The sequence below is a fragment of the Echiichthys vipera genome (assembly GCF_963691815.1).
Source record: "Echiichthys vipera genome assembly, chromosome: 14".
Taxonomy (NCBI): domain Eukaryota; kingdom Metazoa; phylum Chordata; class Actinopteri; order Perciformes; family Trachinidae; genus Echiichthys; species Echiichthys vipera.
Window position 1 is genome coordinate 6,178,338 of NC_139839.1, and position 27,972 is coordinate 6,206,309.

General features: G+C 41.7%; 1 protein-coding gene across 1 annotated transcript in view; it reads left to right on the forward strand.

Annotated features, from left to right (window-relative positions):
- The first annotated feature begins 5,273 nt into the window (after positions 1-5,273).
- The window catches only part of wwc1 (WW and C2 domain containing 1), a 50,013-nt gene continuing 27,314 nt past the window's right edge, over positions 5,274-27,972 (forward strand). The window contains exons 1-5 of the mRNA XM_083927363.1: positions 5,274-6,322; positions 20,056-20,165; positions 20,880-21,083; positions 23,474-23,550; positions 24,479-24,558. Of these exons, the coding sequence (XP_083783489.1) occupies positions 6,204-6,322; positions 20,056-20,165; positions 20,880-21,083; positions 23,474-23,550; positions 24,479-24,558 (590 nt within the window). The 5' untranslated portion in view covers positions 5,274-6,203. The remainder of the gene's footprint in view (positions 6,323-20,055; positions 20,166-20,879; positions 21,084-23,473; positions 23,551-24,478; positions 24,559-27,972) is intronic.

A 27,972-nucleotide genomic window follows, 5' to 3' on the forward strand; every position in this document is an offset into this window, starting at 1 on the left:
GAAAATTACTTTCTGTCTCGTTCTGTTTACATTGTACCAGCCGTACCAGCGGCCGGCATTGCGGGTTGCCAGGGTTGCCTGTTGTTCGGCGCAGCTACTGTAGGCTGACACTGGATGAAACCATTGTCCAGGCAGCTGAGTGACAGAGACGGGCAAAAACCAGAGTCAGTATAGGCCAAGCATTCACTGCATGGACTGAGATAAAGGAATTCAACGGCATAAAACGCCGGCCAAATAGCTACGTTTCTCCTTGATCTGTAAGCTAACTTTCATGTTTACTTAGCTGTAACGGTTAATGGTAACGGCTAACAGTAACTGTGAGTCCAACTCCTCTAATACTTGTTTTTAGGGTGCAATTTGTCGGAGGGGATGGGTTCAAACCCCAAACAGGCTCAAACCAACTCCTGTCTCCTGTAGGCTTCTGGGCCAGGTCTGACCAACCTGGCAACCCGACTGCTCTAATTATTTTTTGTTGTTGTGACTTCGATCTTGAGACTAGATGGCGGTGTTCTGCTCATTCTCCATATTCATCCTTTAAGGTACATTTACGTGCATTTAGATAGGTCTGCGCTGCACAAGTAACAGCTCACACTGCACTGCTCTCTGTGGGTCAAATGTTGCACTTTCGACAGGGTTCGCCAGGGATCGCCACCTCCGGAGTGCACCTGTGTGTGTCATTAAAATGGTGCCATTTGTTATATATGCCCTTAAAAAAAAGACAAACCCATCTCTGTCAAGGTTTTCTACCAGGTAAAATTACTGTTTTTGTCAGTGAAGTCTGGTGGCTTTGATGAGAGCACAGATAATGCTTTCAGTACCCCCGTGTTAACTTAGAGACTGTAAGGTAAAGCGTTAAATACAGTCCACACTTACACTCGTTTTTTTAAAAAGGTAGCATTACACTGCTTAATTTCCGGACCTGATAACCCCAATTCCAAAAGTCTGAACTATCCCTTTAAGGATCTGGCTCAAGGTCATCATGGACATCCCATCACATTGAGGGAGTGATTTATTTTACTTTAGGTATCAAGTCAGCCAATTTTCAGTCCTTAAATGTCGATTTACCATTTTTTAATTCACATTGAAACAGCTTTGGAAGATAAATTTAGATTGTTCTTGTTGGACAAATCCCTGGAAGCAGATTGGGGGTTAGGACAAGGTTATTGCTAATGTTCATTCATATACAACTATTCTGGGAAGCTGCTAGTCTGAAGGTGACCTGACATGTATGAAAGCTGCTTTGGCCATACGGACTAAATGAACCCCTTTAAGTCTTTAGTCTTGTAAATCACTCACTTAGGCTTGACACCATAACAGAAAAAATATTTTGGGGTTTTTCAAAGTGACATTTGGCCTGGTGACGAGGAATAAGAAAACACACACTGGAATTAATCTAGATTAGACTAGAAATTAAGTGTTAAATTGTAATCACGGTGATTCAATAAGTGTACAAAAATATGTCTACTAATCATTTATACCAACAACAAGTAACAGACTCTTACTCTAATAACCATGGTTGAACACAGTGTGGGCTGATGCGCGCTGAAGGACCTATTTATAATATTTCCGACAGTACCTGAAGGCATCAGAAGCACCCCACCCGCCGCCGGTCTGCCGGTGAGAGCTTGCTGCCATATGCACAGCTGAAATGTCACCTGACCCGTTAGTGTATCTGACATGAGAATCATCTGATGGATCAAACAGTGTTGAAGAGTGATGTGCTGTCAGATCACAGCGTTGTTCTCTCAACATCAGGGAAAAAGCCTCACTCAGTCTCTCTCCATGCATCCATGAGAGGAGACTGCAGGTAAAGTGCTCCATCTAGAGTCAAGTCAAGTCTTATTTGGGCATATATAATCTAATCTCATCTTCATCCGCTTATCCGGGGTCGGGTCTCGGGGGCAGCAGCTTTAGCAGGGGAACCCAAACTTCCCTTTCCCGGGCCACATTAACCAGCTCTAACTGGGGGATCCCGAGGCGTTCCCAGGCCAGTGTGGAGATCTAATCTCTCCACCTGGTCCTGGGTCTTCCCCGAGGCCTCCTCCCAGCTGGACGTGCCTGGAACACCTCCCTAGGGAGGCGTCCCAGGGTTCATCCTTACAAGATGATCCTGAACCACCTCAACTGGCTCCTTTCAACGCAAAGGAGCAGCGGCTCTACTCCGAGTTCCTCACAGATGGCTGAACTTCTCACCCTCTCTCTAAGGGGCATATATAATATATATATATATATATATATATATATATATATATATATATATAATCTGTTTTCTGACTCATAAATACCCAGCACAACCAACCTTAACAGGAGGCTCTCTGAAAAGTTGTGTTCATGCAGCTCTGTCATATAATTCAAGAATTCACTCCAGTTATCCAGTTGAAGGGATGATTGGCAAGTTTATAAACATGATATTTTATGTTTAAGTTTAAAAAAGGGTGTTTTTGTGAATGTAACATTTCAATAAACAAAACGTTTTTTTGTGTTAAATAAATGTGGTGGAGTAAAAGTACAATATTTCCTGAAATGTAGCGTAGTGGGTTAAAATATAGAGGTAGCCTAAAACAAATTATATACTCAAGTTATGTCCTTACAAATTGTACCGATAAGAACCATACTTGAGTAAATGGAGACTACTTACGTTCAACAACTAGCAATAAAGCGACTCGATCAATGAATCCATGAAAAAAAGTATATTTTCAAAGTAATTAATGACAAAACCAATGCAGTTCTCCAGCAGTATTTATTATAGACAAGCCTCGGAATAAATAGTCGCACACAAAAAGTCCATCATTTATTCTGAAAGTAGGGTCTTTCTGTGTGTAGCAATATTACAATATATCAGTTAAACTTTGTTTGATTAGTTATTTCCACCCTTTAATCTTAGCGTTTAGTTAATCAACATGCTTTTGATTTATTGCTGAAATGCCGTAAGCTACACATGATGCCTGTTATAATAAAAACCCGACCAGGTGCCTTCTTTACCCTTAAATGACTTCAAAACAAATGGTGAGATTTCTAAAGTGTGGGGGCATAGGGTCGCCAGGAGTCACCCCTCCAAATGTCATCAAAATCGGATCAGAAGTACCTCAGGGGCAGAGCGTAAAACAGGGGTGGGCAGTTTCGGTCCTGGAGGGCCACTGTGTCAGGGTTTTGGGTCCGAGGCACCCTGCTGGTCTGTTTGTGTACTGTTGGCCATGCCTTTGTTTGGAGACCATGTGGTTTTGTGTTTGTGGCTGTGACACCACTCCCCCTTTTTTCCGCCACTTATTGTCCACACCTGTCCTGCCAATTAATTTGCTTGTTACCTTGTTTTCTCCTGCCCAATGATTGGTCTCTGTCTCCCTATTTAAGTTCAGCCTTCTCAGTATCCTTTGTCAGATTGTGCTTGCAAGTTTGTGTGCTACACTGCCTGTATTGGATTTACTCTGCCGGTGTTTGGATTACTCTGCCCGTGTTGAAATTACTCTGCCTGTATCGGAGTCACTCTGTCAGTTTGGATTTTTTGTTTCTGTCCACTGCCGGAAAGAGGTTTGCCCTTTGGTACCTGATTGCTCTGTGGATTGTTCTGCCCCTGTTCCCTTGACACTTGATGGACTTTGTTTATTTAAAACCTTAGTTGGATTTTGTGTCTTCTGTGCTTTGACTCTTCTAAGAACTGGACTAACTGAAAATAAAACCTCTTCATTGAATCTGCTTCTCATCTGGTCTGCTTTTGGGTCAAAACCAGCTAGCCTAACACACTGTCCTGCATGTTTTCGGTTTCTCTCTGCTCTAACACACCTGAATCTAATGATGTGCTCGTTATCAAGCAGCTGATGCTTGTTACAGTTTGATCATTGTTACACTCAGGTGTGTTAGGATAGGGAGAAACCTAAAACATGCAGGACAGTGGCCCTCCAGGACTGGAATAGCCCACCCCTGCCGTAAAACTAAGCTTCTCAGCATTAAGAGGGTCCATTCAGCAGTTCAACACGTTCACGTCCAGAGGGTGCTGCAGGCTCGAAAATGGGTTGATACAACCTGTGAAGGCCAGTGGGCTCCTTAAACAACACAATAAATAATAATAATAAAAAACAGAATGCAGCAAACAGAAATCAAAGGAGCCGAGGTGTCTTAATCCACCATGGCAACAAGGAAACCAAAAATAAATGCCATAAAATACTCACTTAAACAATGAAAAGTGTTGCTGTGATGAGCTTAAAAATGTCACTGAAGAGACAGTATATGAGAAGGATGATAAAATTGGAGATTTTTTTGTATCAATTGCAAAACTGCAGCTCGTTTAGTGAACTTTAATACAAATTGTACTGGGGATGCATGTCTTTATATTGTTATTACAATACTTTGCAAGAACAGCAGGTGTCATCTTAGTGAATAAAACCTATGATGCGGTAATAGATGAGAAATAATGTTTCCTAAATGTATTGTTAACATATAAACGGGGCGGAAGTAGCTCAGTCCATAGGTGACTTGGCTGGGAACCGTAGGGTCGCTGGTTCAAGTCCCCGTGTGGACCATGTATGGAGTGTGGACTGGTGGCTGGAGAGGTGCCAGTTCATCTCCTGGGCACTTCCGAGGTGCTGTTGAGCAAGGCACCGAACCCCCAACTGCTCGGGGCGCTGGTCACTGGCAGCCCCCTCGCACTGACATCTCTCCTTAATTGCATGTATAGGCCCTGTTTGTGCATGTGTGTATTTCGGGTCTGTGTGTGTAACACGTATAATAATAAGAGTGAAAAAATCCAATTTCCCAGTGTGGGATTAATAAAGTAATTCTTCTTCTTCTTCTTCTTCTAAACATAATAGAGATATTGATTATGTTCAGGACAGCCCTAGTCTAATTAACATTGTGTGTTTGGTTCAGTTAATATCCACAGTGTCAGGAACAAGCACAATAAAGCATGACATTAATAACCCCTTTTTTAAATTCTAGCGTTCTTTGGTGTTGGCTTACCTGTATGCTTGATATGTGGTGAGAAATTAGCAAACAACCACAATTTTAGGACAGGTAACAATAGGAACAAAATGTCAACAGTAACTTTATATAAACCTTTATAAGCTGGGACATTAAATATGTTTTGCGGCTCCAGACAAATTATATCTGGTGGAAGAGGGGGCAAAATGGCTCTTTTGATAGTAAAGGTTGCAGACCCCTGATATAGAACAACTGACCGGAAGTCGTCTCTCATACATGTTTTATTTTGAAAACCTAACCGGAAGTCATAGTGAGTGTATGTGACTTGACAGCGGTCGACCGGCCGAAGTCATCGGGACTGGGGGGAAAGACTTTACCGCCGCTGCCGCCGCGTCCCTCCCGTCTGCTTTGTACGCGGATAATTCAACTAATGAACACGCGAGTTTCCGGCGGATTTTACCGGATTTTTTAACGGCTGCGGATCCAACCGTTGACTTTCTCCTTCTCCCGGCGGTGTTCGCGCTGTTCGTTACCCCCGCGGCAGGCTGGCTTAGCATCGGTTACTGCTGCTAAACATGGTGGCCTGTCGGCGAGAAGACGAAGAGGAACCGAGTCCAGTTTGGGGGATTTAAGAGGATTTTTTTTTAAAAAGCCCCTTTTACGGCTCTCACTGTGGACAACACCGCTGCTCTGGAAGACATTACTGCTCTTTTATTGTGAGTTTTTACGGGACTTCGACGCGAGGTTGTCTTTTCTGTTTACGTTGAAACACAACCAACAGCAGCAGCGGCGGCGGCGGCAGCAGCACCGTCCGTGTTCAAGTGAACCGTGGGTAACTGGAGTTAGTTCACTTGGGAAAGTTGTCACCACACCTGCTTTAAAGTTAAAAAAACATGCGCCAACAACCGGGAAACATCGTCAAATAGCAACATTGTTTTTTTTTATGACCGTTGTGTTGATATTACGGGTGACTTTGACACTTACATAGACATGAACTGGCGCACAAGAACAACCGCCTGCTTGGACTATTTCATGCTCTGAGCCCCCCCCTGCTCCCTCTCACCACCCCACCTTTTGAGGGTTGATTCCTTGTTAATCTGTGGATTATTATGGATTATTATTATGGCCTAATCCAAACCGCATCGGACCGGGGAATTTGGGAATAACCGCTCACAGCCTACTTGTTGGATGTGATGGTGATGGTGATGATGATGACAGAGAAAAGCGATGGTTTCCCTTCGTTATGATTTTGAGTAGAGAGGAGCTAATTACATGGAGACTCGCCTGACATGCCAAGGAAGGAGTTGCCACTACCAGAGGGTTGGGAGGAAGCCAGAGACTTTGATGGCAAAGTCTACTACGTGGACCACATTAACCAGTGCACCAGCTGGATTGACCCCAGAGACAGGTATGTGTGTGAGAGTGTGTTTGTGTGTGTGTGTGTGTGTGTGTGTGTGTGTGTGTGTGAGTGTGTGAGTGAGAGACAGAGCTGTAGTGCTACTACTGAAAAAGATGGATGACCTTTTGACCTCCTGTAGATCATCAGGAGTACAAACAGCCTATTGAAGTGGCCTAAATCACCCATTATGTTAAAATAAAATATAAATCGCAAATGCATATCACTGTAAGGAGTGTAGGAGACACATTGGCAGTAATTCTGCATGTTTTCCCTGCAAATACAGAGAATATTCATGTCAGGTTACATATAATGCATATCACAAGTCAGCATAGCAGTGATAAAGACAAGTAAATGTCAGTCCGTAGTTCATCATCATAGCACATACATGATATTTGTGTTTTTACGTGTATTGGATGCCTTTTTCTAAGTACAAGATCCTTTTCGTTAAATTGAGACTTGTTACATTTGTTATCATCATTGTGTAATTTTTATGATGTAAATTGAGGGAGCAAAACTAGTATCGGCCCCAAATATTGTCTCAAGAAAATCGGCAGTCCGTATCGGTCATCGACTATGGCTGGTACAAAAACCGGCATTGGCCCTTAAAATACATAACGCTCTATCACTAGTACATTATTTGAACCCACCAAAGATGGATAGACTGTCTTACCTGTTCCTGGGACTGTTGCACCTGTTGTCATCAATGGGAACAAGCATGAATTAAACTCTGCTTAATGTCTAAAAGACTCAAAGCAGAAGATCATTTGTTGAAGGCAGTTATTGGACCTTTACTCGGCTTAATATCTCAAAATAATACAAATAAGTGCAGGTACCAGGAGACATATATTTCATTCTCCATCTTTGTTGTCTTCACTGATGAAACTATTTGTTCCTGCACATTAGAATGCTAATTCAATAATATATAATAATATACAAATATTGTCCCGAATCAGAGTGGTATTGTCCCGAATCAGAGTGGTATTGTCCCGAATCAGAGTGGTATTGTACCGAATCAGAGTGGTACAATACTGTACATTGTACATTATGGCCAATTACTTTTTGTCCAGCCAGAAGTCCAAAACCCAAATATTGCGTTGACCGTGATGTATCACAACCGATGGAAGCAAAACCTCACATCTGAGCAGTTGGAATCTGAGTGTTTGGCAATTTAGCTTGAATTAGCTTGAAAAAATGACTGTAAACGATTAGAAGATAATGAGAAAAGCTGCTAAAAGTAGGCCAAAAATCACAAGTTTGTCTGCAGTGACATACAACACCCTCAGTATACCCTCAGACCATGGGGATGAAGGTGCTGGATCAAACTCCTTGGGGATGAAGGTGCTGGATCACACTCCTTTTTAAAAACCAACTACCCATGCGTAGCTTGTTCATCCCTGAAACTAGTATGGCTGTCACCTAACCTGATGGCCTGCCACATCCACAGATCAAGCCATGAACTATGTCACAAATATCTGCCCATGGTTTGTGATATGTAGCCTAATGTATATGTTTTTTTTTTAAAATGTCATCTCTCTAATTTCTAAATGAACCTGTCTTTGTGCCACTGTAACATCCCTCTAAGGATCAGTGGTGTCTTACCTTAAATAAAGGTCTTTATTTGATTCACCTTTATCCACAGGCGATATACGTTGTACTAGAAACAGTTTTATCTGAGGAATATTGTGAATTTCACTCTCTTTTAAGGTCTAGTCGTTGGACACCTTTATACAGACGGTGTGTGTAGGAAAACCAGTGATGGTTGAGAAAAGAATGAAACATTATTTGACATCATGCAGGGAAACTTGAGCAAGGATTAGTCTGTAATGGTACAAACTGATTCTTATTCTGAATTATGATATCGTCTCTTGGTTTTGATTTTGCCAGAACATTGATCAGCAACTTTTTAGTATCCATTAATTGTTAATCTTCAAGCGGAAATGCTAAATATTTGATGGTTTCAACTTCTCTAATGATCATTCTTTGCCCAAAATGATATATGATAAAATACCCATGGGGGTTTTTTGTACTTTTGGTCAAACAAAACATTTGAAGATGTAAATAATTATTACTGCTTTCAAACACTTTGTTTTTTTTAGTTAAAAACTCTTAAAGATAGCAACGCTGTGAAAACACATTTATTGTCAATTTATTAGGCAAGTTTGAGTGACCTTACTGAGGCAAAACATATTTGTGAAGTAAATTGAACACAGAGGCTTATTTATGGATCAATTAGTTTTAGAAAAAATCCCCCCAAAACACTGAAACAGTAGCACAACATAAGTAACAAGCAACCCACAAAAGCTGCAGGATCGACCCTGATCTGGAGGAGGGTCAAACATGGATCACCGGACAGCTGAAATTCTTTTTACACTTGTGGAGACTTTATACTCATAATGATTTATTATAGAAAGTCTGCAGATATTTGTTTGATTAATCGTTCCAAAGGTTCCTGTTATAATTTCCCATGGCCCAATGTGATTTAGATGTCTTATTTTGCTCAACTAACCGTCCAAAATTCAAAAGATAGTAAGCTTACCATCAGGTATGTCAAAGAAAAGCCTAGAATCCTCACATTTGAGAAGCCAGTATCAGCAAATATTTGGCATTTTTGCTTAAACATTTACCAAAACTTGAAATTTATTTGAATATCAAAATAGTTTTGGATTAATTTGCTTCTATTCTCTAGTTCATTAGGCCTAATTGTTGTAACTCTACCCATAATGTTCACCTAGAGACACAACTGTTGCTTCCTGCAGCCGTTGGCACTGACATATTGTCATTCGTTATATTTTGGGTGAGTGTGACAGACTAGAAACCGCTTTATGTGAGAGTGATGGATCAATAATGAGAGTAAACCTTGCTGCAGAAATGTTTTTTCTTATTTGAACTAGGAATTCAACCTTGAAGCCGGTTGATTTCTTTAGTGTAAATTGCATTGGCAGAGAAATTGAGTGGGGGTCCTTCTCACAGCTTGCTCAGTCCATAAGTGATGCCTCATTAGCCCTGAAAGGAGACACCATAGATGGATACTATAGATATATTTTTTTCAAGATAATTTTGGCAGTTTTCCAAGCTTTTTTTTACTATACAGGACAGACAGGAAATAGAGTGAGGGGGAGACATGCAGCAACGGGCCACAGGTCGGAGTTCAACCATACAGCTGCTACCTGGAGTCCTCCAGCCTCTTTACATGGGGCCACTCAGCCAGGTATGCTATGGTGATGTAAACATGATTTGTAGTGAACAGGGGACCGGCGATAAACGAAGGGTGTTACGTCTTCTCTCCTGTTCACTACAAAAATTGTGTTTACATCACCATAGCATACCTGGCTGAGTCGCCCCATGTAAAGAGGCTGAAGGTCCCCCAGGTAGCAGCCGCAGGTTCAACTCCGACCTGTGGTCTAAAGTATACCAACAGTTTTTGGTTTCCTTCCATCCAACTAGACCGTCACTCTACCGCAGTGTTAAATAAGAATATACGTACAGAGACTTGAAATGAGTCATGCATCGTGGTGAATATCTTATTGCTTTTATTTCAGTTTTATATTGTAATCATACACAAATGCAGCTGTTAGTCCTATTTGTGTGTGGCATTTCCAGAAACATAACTAGGAAACAAACGGTGAGCAAACATGAGTGCTGGTCCAATTATAATGTAATTTAGTTGGGGAACACGGCAACATTACTATGCAAACATAATTTATTTTGACCAAAAAATAAAACGGACTAAATGCTCATCATAGTAAACATAAATGGAAGCCAGTTGCTGCCTGAAAGGCTGAAAGCCACAGTGAATTAGATGAAAGCCAATGGTTGCCTGCAAGGTTGAACACCAATGGCGGTAAAGTATACACAATAAGGAGTCAATGTCTCTAAAAATGCATTAAAATCCCTTTCATCCTTTTAATACTTAAAACAATACTTGTAAAAAAAGTCCTGTTTGAACACTGCATTGTTTAAAACAGTTTATCACTTAGTAAAAAGTAGTGGTAATAGTTTTTACATTGAGTGGATGATAAAGAAAAACCCCCAGTAGACGTTGTATGCCGTAGTAATAAAAAAAGTATACATACAGTAAATTATAGCACTGAATAAGTAATAAGTGAAGGATTTCTCACAGGAGAATGGATAAATGACTTTCTCCAAATATTTCAAAATGGTTAAAATGAACAAATGCATGGTTGGTCGGAGTTATGTCCTTTGTTGCTGTGCTTCTTCCTGGGCACGTCTTGCTTCATTTACATTCCTGCAATTACAGATCAGGTCCGGAGGTGTGAATTATCTGGGGTTTTTTTCCGCTCCCTTATAGAAATCCATCAGTGTAATAGGCTTAGATGGCTAAGCATGCAGCGCTACATGACACAGTCCCACTTGTGCAAAAACACAGTGTGGCAGATTTTCATGGGGGACTCGTTTTTCATCTTTACCAGTTACTTAAGACCCCTCGGACTTTGACACCAAATCCCTTTAATGGCTTATGTCTGGAATTCTGGAGGCTTAGGGGTGTTTTTTTTTCTTGCTTGGTGAGAGAGAACACACAAATGCTGTACTTGTTTAATCCTCAGTTGCATTAGGCTCTCGCAGGTAATGCTGCTAAAAAGTGATTCGGTCATTTTCGTGGCACTTTGCTGAAGTCGATCCCGTCTGATTCAAGATTCAAGAAGCTTTATTTATCCCGAGGGAATTTATTGTGCAACAGTCTCAATACAAAGGTGGGAAAGGGTCAGAGTAACAATAAGCTAACATAATCAAATCAAAATAAAGCTAACGTAAAATAAATCAAACAATTAACTAAGTGTGACAGAGTGCAACGGACATCGTGGTTAAACGTAGGTTTATACGATATACAACAATACGCAGCAAGTACAAACTAAATAAGTGATTATAAGTGTTATAAATGTAGCAGCATTAGTTGTAGGGATGGAAAGTAATACAGCTTCCTGTAGACCCTACAGGAAAAATTTACATTGGCTTCTATTGAAATGAAACAGTTATTCTCTGGTCCCATGAATTCTCTGTCTTGGATTACACATGTGATGTTTGCGGAATGAAATGATAATCGCCACGTTAAGAGTTTGACAGTTTACTGTCAGATTGTTCAGTGAAAGGCTCTGTAAAAAGCTTAATGAGAACGACTACATTTCATGTTCCTGTGTGACGTCACATCATCACGCTTTCCCTCCACTTCCCAACTCCGAGTGCTGCGTCTTCTGCCAAGATCGAGATCAAGACGCCAGCGTGTTTTGTGCCAGAATGTCCGCATTCCAGCAAGAACGGTTGTTCTGTCTTTCGATTCCCGTTCGACCGTAAAACCAGGACGCAGCACTGTGTGTTAAATTTATATTTCAAGCCACGTTTGTCCCCAGTCATTATGCCACAAATCAACAGCACTTTGCATAGAGGACCGTCATGGAATTTAAGTGTGAATATACGACAGGACAGCAACAAAGTAATATGAATAATAAAACTCATACATCTGGATGAAAGCAGCTCTTATGCTGGGCTATGTTCTAACATTTAGTTGCTGTCTAAAAGGTGGCAAGTTGAGTTAAGACCTTCTCCTTTTAGTGATACTCCTCTGGTTGCTTTTCACTCTGACACTTAGAGTAGAAACCTCACACAAGCACACACACACAAGTACACATTCCTGAAACACACGACGTGAAGGACCGAGCAGCATGCCGACTTGCTAACCAAAGGCCTGATTCATCTGAAATCCCTTTCACTGCTTGCCAAGGTGCACGGGGTCAAAGTGCAGCCCTGCAAACTCTTAACTAGGATCTGAACAGAAGAATGGCTCGCACAGCCACTGCTGTGTGGTTTTCTTTAATACATAACCAACCACATTATTACTTATTCATTTGTGGCAGCTTGGAACAACAGCATTAATACGGACCTGAGAGTGTTTTCCCTGAGCTGAAACAGTACACAGTGCTGAAATGTGCAGTCAGACAGCAGGCGTTGGTGATGCTTCTCACCACAACAACAACTGCACATGTTTACAGAGTGCAGGGGGGGGGGGGGGGAAGAAGCTACTTCTTCATCTATTCTTCTATTCGGGACAGCTCTGATGCCCATTTATACCTTTAAATTAGTGCTGTAACAAGGCAGTATGTTTGACTCAGTCTTGTTACTGGCATTTCTTCCCGTTTTAAACGCCTATCCCCCACTCTATATTCAAAACATACTACTAAAAATACTCTTTCCTTTAAAAATTCACAGCTCTTAAGCTTATATCCGGCCATTAATATACGGATCAAAATGAAATGGTTCACAACTTCCGTATTTGATTAATAGGGCTGTGGTGAACCAAAGAAAATCAACGTTGACTGAAACCCTACCTACTCTTCAACCAATCGATTGGTAGATGGGGGGGGGGGGGGGGGGCATTGTGCATGTTTGTGTTTACACTCTGCCATAAACAGCAGCAGGGTGACAAGGTGCTGAGCTAGCAGTCTCTTCTGTGCTGAGTGCTGCATGTATGCAGTTTCTTTCTGGTCGCTGAGATAAGGTTCGACTTGAAACACCGCGCTCATCTCTGTCACCGTACTCCACCTTGTGCCGACCACGTTCCGACATTTTTACTTCCGCGGATATGCCAGTATGTACCCCATAGCCACGGCAGAGAGATTCTTGAGATATGACTGTGGGCTCTGCACTAAACATCAACATCAATTCATGAAAAAATAATTCATAGATTGATCAAAAATGGAAATAATCAGCCTGAAGTTGAACCAGGCACATGCTGTGAGCTGCCAACACGTGAACACGTGTTTTTGTGACCTGTCACTTGCACACACGTTTCTGTTCTCTTCTGTGCTGTGATACTACTTTACTGCTAATTCAGTAAGGGAGAGCAAAGATGGTTAAGATTGCTCAAATATTTCCCGCTGTCATGCATGCATAGTTGTACTCTTACTGGAAAAACTTGGATTTGATTTTATGTTTAACCAGTTATTATCCATGGGATTAAGAAAAAAGACCAAGCAACGATAGGCCTAGTTTTCCAGTGCATTTTTCCGTTGTTGTTTATTATAGTTCCCCCTTTCACTCTTGCATTACCCCACTACTGGCATTTCAGGTGATTGATGAGTATTGACATGTGCTGTTTGCTTTGGATTACACTGTCAGCAAAGACGTTTGAGCCTGTTCACCATCAGAAACATTTATGTTTTTGGTGTATCATGCTATTATTATGGGTCGGCTCCACTGAACAGGGTGTTAAAGTGAGGAAAGCGCTTGTCTGGAGAGCTCTTAATGGCATGACCAGTGTGTGGAAATCCAACCTCCCCCGGCACATCAAGATCAGTTTCTTCTCTGCGACCGCGGAGTCCGTTCTCCTCTATGGCTGTGAATGCTGCACACTAACACAAGCCCTACAGAAATCCCTGGTTGGATGCTACACCAGAATATTGCGTGCAGTACAGAACATCAAGCAGGAAGAACATATCACCAACAAGTGTCTGTACGGGGCATTACCAAGTGTATCAGAAAAGATGGCAGTAAGGAGAATGAGACTTGCTGGCCACTGCCACAGACACCAAGATCTCCCAGCCAAAAAGCGTTGATCAAGAGGACGTCCCACACCGACCTTTGTGGACGTGCTAAAGAAAGACGCTAGTGCAGAGAGCACAAATGAGCTGGCAAGATGTATGGAGAACCGAGACAACTGGAGACGACGAGGGTTGGCTCGTTTGAGGACGACGTAGAGAGATTACACATGGAAATGGTGTATGAGTGAAGTAAAAGAAATGAGCTTAAATTCCTACGTCACGAGGGTTGCAAGAAGGCTCAGATTGATTTGTTCTTTAATAAAAAAAGGAGAGGTTATCTGAGAAGTAAACCGAAGCTGAGAACAAATTCAACGACCAGTCAGTGTTGAATTTACTGCTGCAGTCGTGTGGAAACTTCCCCGTAATAGTCTCGGGTTTAGGAATGAAGAAAGACGGCAATATGTGTGTGTGTGTGTGTGCGTGCGTGCGTGCGTGCGTGTAGACCTTCAGAAGTAGAGTCACAGATATGGAGGACTTTCAGATCGCACTGCTGATTTTCTCTGACATATTCTGTTTTTTCCTCTTCAAGTCTTTCATGACCCATTTTATTTGTTTTGCTACGTTTATTTTTTTTTCTGAACAAACAGAAAAACAACATTTATTTGATTAAAAATACATTATGTGCGTGAGTCATACAGTCACATTTAAAAGGTGGACTGAAATGAGAAAAGGGACAAAATAGAGGGACAAAAGAAAGACAAATCTCAGTATGTTTAAAAAAAAGCATCAACCTAGGCGGCCTATATAGCCCTTATAAATTCTTCAGAGTGCAATATCATCCATCCACCCTTGAAATGACGCATTGACTGTATATCGTCATGTGAAAGGAATGTTATCTGTGTAACACGCCGTCACTTTTATGAGCAGGGTAATGTGCTGAATGACTGAGGCGGATCTCTGCTGTAATTTGCATCTTTAGGATAATTTCACATTTTATTTGGATGCTTCAGAATAGTAAGGGCTTTACTGTGAGTGTGAAAGGGGTGTGTGATTGTTTTTACTGTTGGACCTTGAGCAGCTATGAAATGTAGTTGGGAGCCTCATAACTCGGCTCGAGGAATTTATATGCCGCTCCGAATGAATGATTCTCTGCGCCGTCGCCTGACTCACCGTTCAGATATGCAGCCCGCCCCTCTGTGTATTTGCACTCTGCCGCACGCTTTGTCAGTTTGCATTAGTGGCCTCCTGGCTTTTTACCTTGGTATGTGAAACCTGGGGGTGTGTGTTTACTCGGCTTTGGCTGATACTGTGTTTGAAAGGCTGATATCAGACCTGCATTGGTATCCTGCAAATTCATTTTTGACCACTTTGATCCCAGAACATCACAAGAATTCAGTGTTTTCCTCCAAGAGTTTTAGTCTCTGATAAGCTTCTTAAAAAACATGCAGACCATCATGTGACACTCTCCGCTGAAACCCATACTTATTAATTGGTCGGTTTAGCAGTTATATAAGACAGAGTCTGGACACAAGCAGGAGGCTAAAGACCCACATAACATCAGTTTAAAGGCAGTAAATGCCTCGAAAATGTGGCTAATTTGTTGTAGAAAAACTAGATGTACAAAGAAAATGAGACTTTAGTGCAGGTGTTTTTATTTTGGTTTGCCCTGGCAGCAGTCTGGGTTGACCTTCAGCACAAGACAAGATGCTTTTAAGTGCATGTGCATACTTTTCTGCACTGAATTTGAATGTTTTCATCAGTAACATTTTGCTACCCTGCCATAAAACCACGACTGGCAACACTGCAAGTCATCCATGTGACAAAAAGCTGGTCATCTGAGCAACCTGAGGTCAGGGATACCAGCCTTAACGTAGTGCGTAATGGCTGTGAAAGCAGTCAAACTAATTGATCCCAGAGAGTTTGATATTCAGGCGCTTAGAGTGAAAATAATTGCTGTCTGTTGCTCACGTCTCTGTGAGAAACACGTGTGTGTAGACACTAGGGGCATAAACATTATATCAAGTTATGTCCTTGTATCCTTGATTGTCCAGTCATTAACAGCCATGCTATGCCTCACCAGTATGCTGCCCTACAAAGGCTTAGTGCAGTAACTAGGAAATCACCAATAACAAACAGGATTTCTGCACAATTTTGGGCCTGAAAGTATGGCGGTTAAGATTGATTTGGATAAAACGTATTGAATGGCAAACTAGTAAACCATAATCCATCATCAGTGTGCCAAATATTAATTTGTTGGGACAGTAAACACAGCCATTCCTTTTTTGCTTAATTGTTATTATAGTTACTGCACTACGGCTTTGTAGTGCAGTATAGAAGCTACTGTCTGTCCATGGAAGGACAATCTTTGGTATTTCTATCAAGGTAACAAAGTACCTGGGTTGAGAAATGAGTCATGTAATATGAAAAATAATGACACTGCAAATAAGTGGTTAGCACTGTAGCCTCACCGACAGGTACAAGTGGTTGAAGATGAATGAATGAATGAATAAACAAAAAGCTATATGTAGGCGATCAGTTTTTCTTTTTCACCTTTAAAGCTAAATTGGGCGCTAAACAAAGTAAATATTTGCACCCAATAATCTGGATTCAAATGGACTCTATTGTGGGTGCTGCTGTGGCTCAGGAGTTCGGTAATAACTATATAAAAAGTATGTAGATGCAGTCCGTTTACCAGTCCATGTGGTGTGTTTCTGCATGTGAAGGTCTGGTTTAGAAAAACACATTGGTGGTGTCCTGTGTTTTTAGCGTAGGTATTGTTTTTGGCAGACTCTCGTAGACTACATTTACTGAATTGGCACATCCTAGTGGCTATGTGTTTATTACCTTTTTTGAACGACTTTTTACATGTTCACTTCTTCTCGGCGTCTTCTCACATCAGACAACAAAAAAACAATAAAAGAATAATAAAAAAAAGGATAATGGAGATATTTAAACGTTTGTTTGTCAATAGAGCTGCTCTTTAGGTTTGGGTTCTTTTCTGGTTTGCAACACTTGAGTGAGTGATGTCACCTTTATTATTGTTTCACACGCATGGTAGACTACTAATTAATTCATTCAATAAGCTTCATTCAATCAAAGACTGTTGGGCGCAGAAAACAACATTAGAAGCTTTATTCACATGTTATTCGCACAAAGATTATAAGTAAAATAACAAGTGCTTCCCTGTTAAGAAGAAAAAGAGAAGCGAGTGCCTGAACAAATAGTTTTTTAGGATCGTGGTTGTTGTATTTTCAACGCATTTGTTTATGTAACCATTATAGCAGTTTTGTCCATGTCACCTGTTCCCAGTATATGGGGGCTCCCACATCCATCACAGGCAATTGGACCACTAAAGCAGTGAAGCATGTAAGAAGCACTACAAGTGGCTATTGAATGACTGACAGTGAAATGGAGGCTGCCAGCTGGTCCTTCGCTCCTGAGGGAGAACAGCGAGTTTAGGTCAGCGACTCCCCTCAGCTCGACGATTAGAGGGTAGGATTTAGTGGGCGAGAGGAGAGAGGAATCGAATAATGGGATGTGGATATCCAGCCAGCCTACCAGCCGACTTTTTTCTGGGCTCAGCGGTTGGCAGAAGCCTCCCTGTCTTCCTGAGCTAAATTTAGAGTAGAGCTGAGGGGGTCTTCTCTGGGCCCCTTTCATTATTCATCAGCTGAAAAAGGACCCAGTTCAGTTTCTCCCTTCAGCGGTGAGCCACTGCTCTGTTTTTGTTTGCAGCCGCAGTCACGAAACAGAAGAAAAGCTAAAGAGGAGAGCTTTTTTACTCTGCTGGTTGTCGTCTCTCATCAAGAAATCATTGAGAGGTGGTTTAACCTGGTGGTCTCACTACGCTTGTTTGTTTGGTAGTCGGTGGGGGTTTGGACAAAGCTTAGGTAAATGGTGTGTCTGCTTGTATCACATTTATAGAACTACTTCCTTGATAGGCGTTTCAAATTCAGAGAATGGTGTCGATACCGTGTGAATTTCAATACTCGTGCCAAAGCGGTACTTTTCAGGGGTTGAGACAGAGTGCTTTGCAACAGTGACCGCAACCCAATCAAGCCATAAAATTTTTTAATTCAGAACAGGATTAGTGCTTTCATCACGCTGCGCATTTTTAGATAGTTAGCTTATCTAAAAAATGTGAATGTGGACACTCCCTTACAGCCCTAATTAATAATAATTACCCGTCGATGTAAAAACATGACTTAATATGAAATGTAAGGGACATTTTACCGTACGCAAAGTTGCATATTGTGCATTAAAATCTTTGGCTCATTCCGACACAGTTATGTTAAAGCGCAACGTTAAAGTGGTTGTATTCACCACCCAGCTGCAGTGAACTCTGTGTAAGGCCAAGGGTTGCCCCAGAAACCTCCAGGCGATGCGTCAGCGCTGCTTGTGGAATGCCACAGGCCGGTTTCCTCCTATTGTGACTGGCTGCAGAGACCACCCCCTGCCTCCTCTTCTCTCCTTTTCCCCCCCTTGGAGGTGAATAGAGGACTCAGTGGAACACCAGACTACCCACCCCCTCCACTCACATACACACTCACCCTACCTCATCCCGAAAGCTTTCAGTGAGCTGGGATGAGACCATGTTTTACTTTTTCAGACTTAATCAGACTCCAATAACTGTTGCATTAAGTAAGGTAGCGACAGAATACTCTATTTTATACTGTAGGTGACTTTTAGCTCTTCATCAACGATTTAGGGCTGCAAATATCAGTTGTTTCACTATCAATAACTTTTACTTAAGCTCCAGTTGACATAATCCAAATTGCTGTTTGTCCGACCAAAAGTCCAAAATCCCAACACATCCATATAAAACCAGAAAATCCTCACATTTGAGAAGCTGAAACCAGGGCAGTGACCGATTCACAAGGTTACTTTTTCGATTAGATTCAGTTCTGGATATTTACGTTACAAAACATTCTCAGAGAAATCAAGCTGTGAATTATACAATAGACCCTCTAACCTGGTGTATTGTTAAAGATATTAATGTTTACATTCAGAGATGAGCGCAAAGCTGTTGCATTAATGTACTTTTTATTTAACATGGACACACTAGAGCAGTCAATACAATAAAGTGCAACTCTGAGGACTATTCTACTCAGTCAGTGAGTATGTTGAGGTTAGAGGTCCAGGGGCCCATTTGGGTTGGTACCAGTGGATTCCTTAGGTCTTCATGTGTCATGTGATACCAAGAAAAGGTAGATTTTTCTGTGGATGAATTGATATCGGCTCGTTCAAATGAAGATCGCAATTGGAAAACCTATCTTTTTTACCTAGCCCTCGCTTCAACTGATTTATTTTTGTAATTTTTGCTTAAATAAATGTATGAAAACATGAACAATTCTATATCTTGAACTAATTGTATATTAATATTGTACGAATATTGTACGATTAAAGTTTTCTGTTGTCACACAAACACACACACACACACCCACACACACCAATTTTTCTTTTTCGGCACTTAAGTATCCCTACACATAAAACGAAGCACCGACAACATGGTTAGTGAACCCAGAGTTTATTAAGAGTGTTTTGAAAGACTCGCCAACTGGCCCCTGTAGCAGCTCCTCTTGTAGTAAAGTCCATTCAAGTCGATTACCAAATGCAATCTAATAGGAAGGAGCCCATTGTTGCTTTGTTTTATGTGTAAGGACTCTTCTCATGCTGCTGCAGAGGTTTGCTGTTATTTTGAGCAGTATTAGTGGTTAAAAAAGACGCTTTAATGCCATCACCGTACTGCCCCGAGCTAACCAGTGATAGCCACGTCCAGCTGTTAGCGACTCTACCGGATTTCTCCGTTAATAGTTAATTCACAAACTGTCTCGATGGCTTATATGAAATGCCGAAAAAGACCAAGGAATGGTTTCGCGCCTGAATTACACTTTAAATGCTTTGTCAAAAGCGTGAAAGCTTATGGGAGTGTTTGGAGAGTTCACATGGGTTCTGAAGTACATCACAACTACCTGTACCAGTTTGTACACATTTTAATCCCTCTGTAGTTGGGAGTATCACAGACCTTTATTATTGCTTGTCTTTCATTTGATATTTAGTGTGCAAAATCCTGAGGTTACCCACAATCCGGTGAAAATCCACAACACCACTCGCTCACGTTTCATGCACCGCTGTGTCATCGATAAATATTACACATGTCCTCATACCGGAGACATATCTGGGATGCCTGTTTATCACAGTGGTGCAGATTCTGTTTCTGACTCTATTTTCTGATTCTGATTTCTCCAGGCAGACGAAGCCTCTGACGTTTGCTGACTGCATCGGGGATGAGCTGCCGATCGGTTGGGAGGAGGCGTACGACCCCGCCGTCGGAGCGTACTATGTCGACCACAACACCAGTGAGTTTACGTGTTACCTGTTGTTCTTTCTGCTCATCTCGTCACCTTCATTCTCCTTTTGTACCTCCCCTAAGGTCTGTCCCATGCCCTTTGTTAACTCTTAAGCATTTCCTTTAACTCTCTACGCCTAACTGTACTTCTGACGTGTGCTTTTGTATTTTCTGTTGTGCCATAACTGTAAAGAGAAAATAAGAGTCGTGTGGTATTTTAGTAATTCAATCAGCAGATTCAACTTAATCTTTGCATTAACTGGAAGAGTTTGCAAGATACATGATCAGAAAACTCCCGCAATGAAAGGAAGACGAAATTATTTTGCAGTTTTCAGATGTTTTTTTATTTAAAATTGTTTCATTTTAAAATTCTTTGAATTGTTTATTTGGATACAGCAGACCTAATAATCAGAAAGTGTCAGTCTTCAACATTGTAATGCCAAATCTTAAATGTAGTGTGATGGTAACTATAATAATAATAATAATAATAATAATAATAATAATAATTATTATTATAATAGATCAATTTTACACATTGCTTTTCTCAGTACTCAAAGACGCTAAATGGATAAGTGTGATGACTCCTCTCTGATTGGCATCTCAATTTCAATATAAATGTGAAAACCAACAAGCATGCTTGTCATGATGCTCATATCCTTCCAGATCTAAATCCTCCTCTTCCTCCCGCACTCATTGTCTTCCTCTTCACCTTCTTTTCCTCCAGAGAGCACCCAGCTGGAGGACCCGCGGGCCCAGTGGCAGCGGGAGCAGGAATCCATGCTGCGGGACTACCTGGCCGTGGCCAGTGACGCGCTCAGCGCCCAGAAGGAGATTTACCAGGTGAAGGAGCAGCGGCTCCGCCTGGCGCAGCAGGAGTACAGGCAGCTAAATGATGCGTGGAGGGACAAGTCGACGTCACAGACCAGCTGTGAGTACGAGGGGTTTTCACGGCTACTGATTTCTTTTTGTATACTAGCCTCAATCGCTGCTCTGGTCAGGGAAATAAAGTCAATGAATCGGATAAACACTGTTGGTTTCTTCCCATGGAGCCGACATGAAAACTATTTTGGCTTAGTAAATTTCTTTCACTCAGCCTTTGAAGGCAGGTTATCCAGCTGCTGTCACTCGGCTCAGTAGCTGCCAACAGACAACAGAGACAGTTTGTCTCCCAACTCGTCCCGTACGGAGCCTCCGGGTCGGCCTATAACTTGTAGCCTGATCACGTGTTACGTGTTTGTGTTACGGGGCACTGTCTTCTTACAGTTCTTACATATTGTCTGTGTCTTATCTATCACTCTGTTGTCGACAGTGTATCGACTAACTAAATATCTTCACATTTTAATATCTCGTGGGGACGATATCTCGTCACATCCCTAATGTTTACTGTTCCTCTGCAATACCTGGATATCAGGCTGCTGTAACATAAACAGTTCTCAGTTTGGGATCAATCCCGGAAGTATCTACCTCAATGGTAATTTGATAATTCCACAGAGAAAGCACTTTAACAAGAACGGAACAGATACACTTTTATTAAATGCATCAATCCACACTGACACGCATCTCACAGAGACTAGTTGACAAGTCGACGAGGTGGTACAACCCCTACAGACGAGGGACTAAGGCAGGAGGAACCACAGGCATAGTGTTAATTAATTTATTTTACATTTAAGGACATTTTGCTACGTGCTACTTGGATCTGACAGCGATGCAACACATAGCAGGTGCTCCTGACGGCTGAGTTAGTACTGTCCACAACAGAGGGAATGGATTACCTCCCCGAAAAAACCAAGGCACACTGCTTTGTAAAATTACAAAAACTTGAAAAGTCTTGCATGATTAACAAGACCAGGACGAGTAGACTGAACTCTGGCCGTCGTCTGGGGCAAACAACCAGACACAGGAAAAGATAACGGTTTGATTAGCTTGTGGACATAAGGACCCAATAATCACTAACAACCTTTCTGATTGCATCTTTGATTTTAAAAGCAGTGGATCAAAACACTTTGATTTTGACAAATGCCTCCCTTTTCAGACTAATGTGTTTGGCTCCAACACAACTAGTTACCAAAAAGTAGTTGTCAATGTGATTTCTAAGTTTATAAAGATATAGTACTGTATATATATATATATATATATATATATATATATATATAGGGCCAATATAGAGACCCCTCATTCAAATCTAGTCGAGCAGTCAAGCTCACAGCAACTTAAAAGGATTTAGTCTCTGGCTTTTGGTTAATATCTTGTGTTGGCAGCGATCCGTTCTTACCACGCATTACCTCAGAGGGCTAGCTTGACACAAATAGTCAAGTATTTGTATTGAACAGCCAAATCTGATTTGACTGACGAAATTCGGGGGCAGCCCCTATGATGTGATACTGAAGGTCATGAAGAGAGCATTAGAGCAAGATGATCGGTAGCAGCAGTGTTATGTCAGTGGATCAACTCTGGCAAGAGAAAAAAAACTGTGCTGACCACAGTGCTGACCTTTGAGGGAATGCACAAAAGGGAAGATGAGGGGGTTTCTTTTGCTGTCAGTGTCCCTTTTTGTCCATAAAAAGTTCTTGACAGCTTAGAGCGCACTCACACTATTGGTCTCTCCCCCCGCTGGCCAGGCTGGTTTGTACCCACACTGCCTGAGCCTTGTGCGAATGCTTCTTGCCTGTCCATACGTCATCACACTGTTAACACGTCACACGCATTGACGAGGTCATCGCGATGCGTGGCTTTGTTTTCAAATCTTTCCATAGACCTCAGAGTTTTTGTGCGTCTTGTCGACTGTTTTTGAATATTTTCATCGACCAAATCTGCAGTAAACACTCCACCTCCGCATCACACAAACGTAAACATTTCACCGCCATTGTCTTAAATGTCCGCGCATGGTCCGAACAGGCGCACATAAAATGACGTCAGAACCGCCGTAGGCCGCGTGCTCTTGCTCATGCTCGTACATGTGCAAACGTACTTTACAAAAGCCCCCCTCTCCCAAACGGGCCGTGGACGGCAAGCTGGCCGCAGCTAGGCGCAGTACGGTTGCACTCACACTGGTCAAACGAACCAGGCTTTACCCATAAAACCTCTTTGGGCACGGTACGGAAGGATAGTGTGAGTGCGCCCTTAGATGTTGTTAGTTCTTTAAGATGTTGTACTTTTCTCATGAAAATACGAAGTAAAAACGTTTCCCCACATTGACTTTAGTTGGCTGTTCTGTCTCTCTTGCTCAGAGGTTTCTTGTGTAACAAGAAATTGAGAGAAAGATATGATGAGTTGTTCCTTGACACCTTTCTTTTCTCTTCTTTCTTTCCTTTCCTGCAGTGAATTCCAGATCGTCCTCATCCAGCAAGTACGACCCAGACATCCTAAAAGCAGAAATAGCCACAGCCAAAAGTCGGGTAAGAGCTCTCTCCATCCTGTTTCGTTCCTGCTGATACCTGATATACTAAACATAAATGTTTCTAATTAGGACTTAAATGTCAGAAAAGGTTGGGGATCACAATTGCCCAGAGCACATCATCATATTGCTCGTTTTTTGTTTGACCAACAGTCCAAGAAAAAGATAAAACAAAGAGAACCAGATATTTATCCATTTTCCTCAATAAATGACAATTAAACAACCAGTCAATCACAATAATTTATTCTATAACTTTGACTTTTAATGTCATCACTGTCAGATCACATTACAGTGTTTATTTTAAAGCAAAATACAATTAATCCTCTGGTTCCAGCTTCTGAAATGTATCTTAAATTGCTTCGCCGTATACTTCTACCAATGTGATGCAGCAGACAGTGTTTCAGTGAAAGCTGTGTGTGTTTGTGTGTCATACATTTGCCGTGAGATTGATATATTCATGTTTGAGGTTACAGATTTATGTTCCTGTAATTCATTTTAAAAAAGAACAAAAGACAAATGTTGTGGTGAAAATATAGTGAACAGGAGGGTATTTGGAGATGTTCATTCAGAAGACAATCACAGTTCCAACAGGATGCAATCACATGCATTTCCTGCACTTTTACATTCATAGATATCATGTAACTAACTTCATTCACCTCCACACACACACTCTCTAGCTCTCTCTCTCTCTCTCTCTCTCTCTTTCTTTCTCTCTCTCCCTCTCTCTCTCTCTGGTAAACTTAGTTTAAAAAAAAAACTTTTAAAATACATTTAAAAAAGAATCACAGATGCTTAGGCTGAGTGGGAAGCTGGTAGAAACCATGCACTCCTGTGGCATTTGTTGGCCAAAACAAAAATATAAAACAATACCGGCCTTATTCTTCAAACTATTTCCCCGACTAATAGTTCTTCTCATCTCTGTGTCTCAGGTGAACAAGCTAAAGCGGGACCTGGCCTGTATGAAGCAGGAGCTGCAGTACAAAGAACAAGGCTTTGAAACCCTCAAAGAGTAAGTGGTGCAACCTGACGTCCCCACGCAGATACTGACGCACTGGTCCCGCTGTTTTGCCTCTTTCTGTCAAGGAGGTATTTGCAGTTAATGCATTTACTTCTGGAATGTTCCCAGTCCAACCTCCCTCACCTTAAATCTTTGCTGAAGGGCATTTTGACAGGTATATTTGTTGACAGCCGACTCTGGGGTTTGATCCTCACGCTTTATGCTACCACCAGACCTCCTAATTTAATTTGACAAGCAAAGCAAGACAGTCAGAATCTGACTTGAATAGCAAGTACGTGTGTGACCTTCCCTTTGTCTTCACAGATTTACCTTCTGCCTGCAAAACACTCTGGACTCGGATTTAGTGTTTGGTGGAGAGAGTTCTCAGGCAGGGCAATCTTTAGCCATTTCCTGGGTTCATGTAGTATATCTTTATATTTCTTGATGAAGAATACACTTGTTTATGCTTATTAAAGTACTTCAATGGTTAATACATATAAATGTACCTCTTCCTCAATTACTTTATAGCACCTCAGACAATATGTCATATATTTGTCCCTTTTCAGTCTGGACATCTATCCGGACTAAGTGCGTTTTCACACCTGCACTTTTGGTCTGTTTAAGTTTTTTGTTTTCCCCGTTGGTGTGATCCTTTGGGCAGACATAAACACAGTAATCGCACTTGGGTGCAGATCAAAACACCTGCAACAACAACCTTAAGAGAAGGTTGTCTCGGTTCGGTTCCAAACGGACTCTTAAGCGGTCTGTTTGTGCTTTCCTCTCCCCCGTTTCTACTCTACTTGCTCCTCTCTCTTTTAGAAATCTTAGCCACGTCTCAACCTGGCTCTTATCTTTCGTTTGTCTTATCGTTATCTCTGTCATGATCACTCGGGTATCACAGGAATATGGTTGTACAGTAGACGATGAAGAGTGTTGCACTTGTTGGAATTTGCCCCGTTAAACAGCATGTCAAACAGTAAATGTGAATGTGTTGGGTTGAAGTGATGAAAGTTAGAAACTTCAGATCAGCAGACTGTGCTTATCGCCTCAGTTATTGCCTCAGCATTATCACACATTCCATCGGATCATTAAACACTAACACCTCTATAAACGCGCCGATGGAACAACAGCTGAAGAATGTGGATTTTAAAGGAAACACCCCTTCTATCTGACCTACTTCTACACCTCAGAATATGAAGAGAGTTTGTCAAAAGGTTTGTCAGAAAGTGGAAAGGTGAAACCTTCAGTCGGGAAAGTTGATTTGAGTGGGATCCAGTCTTCCCTTTGTCCTTTATCTCAGACTGAGGCTGTGATTTTTTTTTCTTGTTTTCGAAATTCACTTCATTGGAAAGCTGACACGCAGATTCGCTGTCGGTCTGATGTTGGATTGAACAGGAATGTCCGGTCTGTTTGTCTTGCCTCACGCAGCACAGTGAGTGTCAGGAGGATTAAAGAGTAGCTGAGGCAGAGTGGTCGGACGGCATTCCTCTGTGACTTTCCTCTCCTGTTACAGTCATCCGAAGGCATTCGACAACCAATCACTGTTTGCAGAAATACGAATAAGCTTAATCTGGAATGCAGTCGAACACTCATCTCCTGATAAGATTTCACAAAATACTGGTACATGAGAGGGTGTTTTATGAGGTTTTCTGAACAGAAAAGTGACAATATAATACACAGTATGGACAAAGGTATGTGGACAACCCTGTTCATGTACTGTTTTCTTTGTTTGGGTTATGTCCCTTAGTTTCAGTAAAGGAGACAGCTATATTAGAACAATGGTTCCCAAACTTGCCGTACGATAAATCAGGGGGGGTCACAAGATGATAGTCAGCATATGAAGGTGGAGAAAACATTTGTATTGTCAGTGTGGATAATTTTATTTTCATTCCACAGCACTTAAAATCCAAATGGTAGAAATATACAACCAGTGACAGGGGTTCACGAGTAGACCTAACTTTTGTTGTTAGGGGATCACGAGCCAAAAGGGTTGGGAATTACTGTGTATGACAATATTGAGCTTCCGACTTTGTGGCAACAGTTTGTCCTTGTCCCTGTTTCAGCATCACAGTGCCCTTATGCACAAAGCCAGCTCTGTTAAGAGAGGATTTCCCCAGTTTCCCAATCCGACACTTTTTGAAGTTACCTGGAATACGACTACACCCCACATCACTGTCAGACTCTCTAAAATCACAAAATAAACTTGATGATGGTTTCATGGTTTTATATCAGTTTGGATTGAAAGATTAAAGCAGAAGGCATCTGTTGCAAGAGTTGGAAAGTTAGGAGCATCTACCAGGCAGGCTGGGTCTAACCAAAGAGGCTATCGAAATGCATTATGGGTGAAGGATTCTTTGTTTTTGGAGCTTGACCCATACTAGAGACCAAGGCTACCTTCACATTAATAGGTGTGAATGGTTGTCTGTCTCTGTGTGTCTCTATGTGCCCTGTGATAGACTGGTGTCCTGTCCAGGGTGTACCACGCCTCACGCCCGATGTCAGCTGGGATCGGCTCCAGCCCCCCGCAACCCCGACAGGGATAAGCGGTTGAAAATGAATGAATAGTTTAGCTACATTTATGCCTGGTGTCAACGCTGCAGATGTTTCTGAGCCCCTTAAACGGAGACTTTTGGAAATGCCGCTAATTTCAAAACTCCAGGTTGCATTTTAGTCTGAACGGGCCAAAAGACCATTGGAAACGACGCAGACACCCATGTTCGCTCTCTGATTGGGTCTTATCAGTCCTGACGTGTCCTTCCCTGATTCAATATGCCCCTAGCCTATGACCCTTTCCTGGAAAAAACAAACAAACATCAGCCTTGACTACCAGTGGTGAATGCCACATGGATAACGAATGACAGCCATTTCTGACCTTGTTTTTTGATGCTAGTAGCTGTTAGCTAGTAGCCATTTTATAATGCTTCTACTGCCTGTTGTACGTTTTTTTAAATTCCCTCTCCAATATTGATATTGTTATATGCATCAATAATCCATTATTAGTAGGGCTTCGGTGGCCATATACTTATGGCCATATATGTGCTGTATGATAAGAGGATTTATGACAGGGCACTGCCTCCTCGGCCTAAAATGGTTACCAAAGTTGTGAATTTTGAAGAGTATTTCCCCTTGAGGTCAGTGGTCACCCAGCATCCACACAGATAGGAGCGCTAAAGAAAACCAAACAGGAGCAGGAGCTCTGCTTGTCGAGGATAATGACAGCTTCCCTGACGGTGTCACCACAACTGTACTTGTGGACAATAGTCTGTTACTAATTTAAAAAGTACAATGAAGTGCGGAATTTCAGTGTAACTTTAGAAAGTGTGACTGGTAACTTAAATGTTTCATCTTATTCAGTATCTGTCATATGTCCCTCTTTTTCTCTGTGCTATTGTAAAGAGGGCATTGCAATTTTATTTATAAAAAGGT